Source organism: Cebus imitator, unplaced genomic scaffold (assembly GCF_001604975.1).
Source record: "Cebus imitator isolate Cc_AM_T3 unplaced genomic scaffold, Cebus_imitator-1.0 Scaffold687, whole genome shotgun sequence".
NCBI classification, from domain to species: Eukaryota; Metazoa; Chordata; class Mammalia; order Primates; family Cebidae; genus Cebus; species Cebus imitator.
In genome coordinates, this window is record NW_016108002.1 from 606598 (window position 1) to 611601 (window position 5004).

The following is a 5004-nucleotide window of genomic DNA, read 5'->3' on the forward strand; positions in this document are numbered from 1 at the left end:
TTTTCCAGCATACTTTGCACCTGGCTAATAATGTAAAGAGAAGGAACCCGAAATGGCAGAGCATGTGTTACAAGCCTCAAGCAGGAGGACAAAACTTACAGCCTTCCTTCTGGAGTGTGTGGCTGGTGCCCAGGAACATCTGTGTCTCTGCACAGGACAAGGAGTTGTCTCTGCCACAGAGGGGGAGGGGGATTTCAGTGGTGGTTATCAGAACTTTCTTCTCCATTCCCAGACAAAACAGTTCCTACACAAGCATCCGCCTTGGTGAGGCACTAATAGAGTGCTAACATTCCTGTGCTGTATGGACTCTGGTCACCACAGCTTCAGTGAGAAGAGCTGTGTTGTCTCAGGGAAGAGGGTCTGACAGTCAAAGTTCTTGCAGTTTTTGTGCTGCCTTCCATATGCATTACAGACCTCCTGCTGGCTCTCAGCAGTTGAGCTTTGAAAATCTATAACCCAGTTTTGCCCCTGCTGCCATGCAGACAGCTGAGGCTCTTGAGTGAGAGTGTTGACCTCCTCTGACGGCTGTCCCCATGACCCACCAATGCAGGAGAAACAGGTTTTCTCAGCAATTTACTCGGTCAACAGTGGAAACTCCTTGTTCCTGCAAGCTGGCCTCTACGCTACCGTGTGCTGGTCAAAGGACACTGCTGCACAGTAGAGTAGCCCGACAGTGGGAGTCGAGCAGCAGATTGGTGTGTACACTCAGGGCAGCTCAGACCGGGAAATGTCTAGGGACTTGCCTGCCACCAGTTCTTGCCATAAAGTAATGCATCAGAAAAAAGTGAGGAAAGGGTCTTGCCATGATTTTTCTAGGAGGTAACTACATAACGAGAAGATTATAAGTAAATCCCAGGACTAGTTTTGAGACTGGTCTGTTTTAAAGTGGTGGTAGGGGAAGACCTTTTCCCAGAGAAGATAGCAAACTGTCAACTGTCCCCTGTCAACTGGGCTGGTGGCTCAGGCACATTGGCCACCCCACAAAGTGAATGCAGCTGCCTGGCCTTCTTCTTCAAATCCTGCATGCAATTCAGTCTGGTGATTTCACATGGATTCCAATGTCTTATCAGAGAAAGTGCTGAACTGTACCTTCGGTCTGCTGAAAACAATTAGACATCTTTTCTTTGTACTATGTAAACGTTCTGAAAATCTTATTTTGGCCGGTGTGGTGCCCACACCTTCAGTGCCAACACTTTTGGAGGCCGAGTTGGGTGGATCACCTGACTTGTGTAGTTCGAGACCAGACTGACCAACATGGACAAACGCAAATCTACTAAAAGTACAAAAATTGGCCAGGCGTGCTGGTGTATGCCTGTGATCCCAGCTACTCAGGAGGCTGAGGCAGGAGAATCGCTTGAAACCTGGGAGGTGGACATTGGGGTAAGCTGAGATCACAGCACTGCACTCCACCTGGCCAACAAGGCTGAAACCCCACCAAAAAAAACAGTGTCTTTTAAGCTCTGGGGAACAGGGACAAGTGTGCAGCTTGGTTCCATAGCTAAACGTGCGTCATGGTGGTTTGCTGCAGCAGCCAACACATCACCTAGTTCTTAAGGGCACCGTGGTATAGCTATTGCACCTGATGCTCTTCCTCCCACATTTGACCTGAGAGGTGCTGGTGTGTTATGTTCCCCACCCTGTGTCCATGTGTTCTCATCTTTCAGCTCTCACTTAGGAGTAAGAACAAGCAGTGTTTGGATTTCTATTCCTGTGTTAGTTTGCCGAGAATGAGGGTTTCCAGTTCCATCGATGTCTCCACAAAGGACATGACATCATGTGTGAACATATTTCTCCAGGAGTTCCTAGAAAAACAGAGCATCATGCTACACCCACATACGTCGCAGTGTGATTCACAACTGCCCAAAGATGGAAGTAACCCAGGTGTCCAATCCACTGATGAACGGGTGAACGGAGTGTACTCTGTGCACTCAGTGTAATACTATACAGACAGGAAAAGGGATGAGGCTCAAACACAGGTGGCAGTATGGATGAAATTTGAAGACATCAGGCTCAGTGAGAGAACCCAGGCATGAAAGGCCACACAGCGTATGACTTCGTTTACCTAAAATGTCTAGAACAGGCACAGATTTCACAGAAACAGAAACTAGAACTCTGAGTGGCAGGGACGAGGAAGGTGGAATGGGGCATTGGTGTTTCTCTCCTTTTCTTTCTTTCTCTTTGTTTGAGGCACAGTCTCGCTCTGTCACCCACACTGGAGTACAATTGCAGGATCTCAGCTCACTGCAACCTCTGATTCCCTGGTTCAAGCGATTCTTCTGTCTCAACCTGGGAAGTAGCTGAGATTACAGGCACCCACCACTACGGTCGTCTAATTTTGTTATTTTTAGTAGAGACGGAGTTTCACCATGTTGGTCAGCCTGGTGTGAAACTCTTGACCTCAGGTGCGCCCTGAGACCTGCACTGCTCACCTCACATTTTTTCTATTCCATCTCTGAGGGCCTAACTCCCTTGGGTGGTACTGCAGTGGATCGAGCCACAGGCCGTGACTTATGATCTGGGCTACTGAGGAAATGGTACGGGACAGGTCAGGCCATGCTTCAAAGCCAGTTCTCTAGAGGCCTGGCAAAAATCTGCAAGGTCTTCTCCCAGGATCCCCACAATGGCCCTACCTCAGCAATCATGCCAGACCCTGGGCAGTCATGGTGCGCCAACCAGCTGAAGAAGCTCAGGTAGGTTTTATTCTGCCTACAGCTGGGGGCTTTACCTTCATGATCCCAGAACCACGGGACTGCAGTGGAATGAGAAACCTTATATTCTGGAGAAAGGGGAGTCAGGAGGCCGAAGCCAGGCATATCCTTCCACATACCACCTCCTATACCATGCCGGGAGGCACTCCATACTGAAAATGCAACAGGAAAATCCTTAATGATCACTTCATTGTGGAAGTAAAGGTTGGAAGGAGAAAAAACCTTCATCCTGTGGCCCATAACTGGAGATGTCTGAGGTTCTCAGCCTGCGTGGCTACGGAGAAAGAGGACAGACTCAAAGGGACCAATCATCTAGTTGGACGGAGGTGGCCTGCTAGCTGGGGTGGCACATGTGTTTCCCCTTCCCAGCTCTCCCCTGAGATATGCTGGGGCCTCAGGGGGACCCCACCCTGACCCAGACACATGGGCCCTCACGAAGACCCAATCCACATTGCCTGACCTGCAAATCCATCACGTAGCTAAGCAGGGGTTCGTCATGGTTTCTTATGCAGTCTGACATCTGGGTGTGATGCACAATCAGCCTAGTGTTAAGGAACTCACATATGATTGGCTGGGTGTGCCACAAAACACTCTGCGACTTTGCAAGGGCACCAAGAGTGTAGGACAGGGCTATACCCAGACCTCGGACCTGGAACACTTTCTTGGTGGTCCTCTCTCACTCTCTGAAGTTGGGGTACTGACATGGCTGTGGTGGTCTTGGGGGCAGGTGGAGCATGATTGGAGAGTTTCTACTAAGCAGCAGCCAGGCACAGAAAAAGTAAGCAGCTGGTTGGGGACATGGTGACGTGGTGTGAGGCAGCTGCTTCCTAGGGTTCCTGAGCTGCACAGGTGGTGCTGCTGTGCAGGCATGCAGTGTCCTCTTCTCCTGGCCTCTCAGAGGATTGCAACGGAGGTCACACCTGTTCAGGGCCTACACCCTTTAGGTGCAGCCTTGCCAGAGGAAATAAAATGTGTCTGGGGTGCCTGTGCCTGCCTTGCAGAGGACAGCAGCCCCATGCACCATGAACAGTCCTGACTACCTTGGGTTTCTGGCATGAGCATGCTGGAAACAGGTATGGGGAGCAGGGGTGTTTCAGTGGTTGGCATGGACATGCAGACTCCCTTTCCCCCAGGGGCTTTCCCATAGAAATGTGCCCTTGAACTTTCTGCTGTGGGTGAAGGCTTTGTGGTAAGGCTATTCCCCCTTGTTAGTGATGAGCTTGGCTCCCCTTCCCTACCCTGTGCTCTCACACAGGCACAAACAAGCGGAGCTCCTACCTACTGCACTATGGCATTGGCCCCCCTGCCTTTCCCCATCCCTGCCTTCTGGCTTAACTCTTGTCATCCATCCTGGCTCCCCAAAGCCTGCCTTGGGAAGCCTGAGCTTAAGCCCTGCTGCCAACCATCCCAAATGGACAGTTGCAAGACTACTGCTCTGGTCCAAAATATCCGGAGCCCATCTCCAACTCAAGTGGCTTCAGCAAGTCTGTATCTGGCCCAGGAAGGCCACGCTGTGCCTCCTGGTCCTCCTCCTCCTGCTGCCACATGTCAGCCTCCTACTTTGCCACCACCTCACCTACCACCATGACGTCGTCCACTACGAACATCACCTCCCTCCACAAGGCCACCCCCACACAACCCCCACACACCCCGGATCTGTGCACTAGTCACCGTTTCCTACCTCCAGGCTGAACACAATGCCCGCCTCTGGCCTCCCACAGACACCTGCCTCTGCTGCTTAACACACGCCATGGAACCCCTACAGTGTGGGGACCAGTCCTTGAGAAACCCATGGGCCTCGCCCTGCTGAGGATCCGTTGCTAAAGCTACGTGGACCCAGGACTCCTGGGATGTCCCACAGGCTGCAGTCCTACGCATGCACCTTGGGGCCCTGGGCCCCAGCGGGATAAGCTATGCCCAGCAGCCCAGAATACACACGGTGAGGCCCTGGACTTGCGAAGCCCTGACGGCAGCCGAGCATGCTGCTGTTGCCCGCTGGCAGGAACCTCTGGGTCGCACAGTATCTTGCACGCGCACAGCGTGTACACAGTCCACCCATGGGTGACCCTGGCATCTGGTCTCCAGTGTGCTTAGGATCCAGCACGAGAGGAATGCTCCTTGGAGTCCAGCATCCTTAGGGAGGAAGCATGGCACTCGGGGTCTGTATTAGCCTAGACCTCCCAAAAGTGCAGACAAACTCCACCCCAGCAAGGTTCCAGGTGGCTTTCCGTCCACGTGCCTGCCCCGCCCACTTCCCCCAAGCCTCCTCCCGCTGCTGCCTGTGCCCCAGCAGCCA

At 52.4% G+C, this 5004-nt stretch overlaps 1 protein-coding gene across 1 annotated transcript in view; it reads left to right on the forward strand.

The window, feature by feature from the left end:
* Positions 1-4773, forward strand: part of LOC108296160 (testis-specific Y-encoded protein 3-like) — an 8649-nt gene extending 3876 nt beyond the window's left edge. Inside the window, exon 9 of the mRNA XM_037734924.1 lies at positions 4570-4773. Coding sequence (XP_037590852.1) covers positions 4570-4773 — 204 coding nt within the window. The remainder of the gene's footprint in view (positions 1-4569) is intronic.
* Positions 4774-5004: the final 231 nt, after the last annotated feature.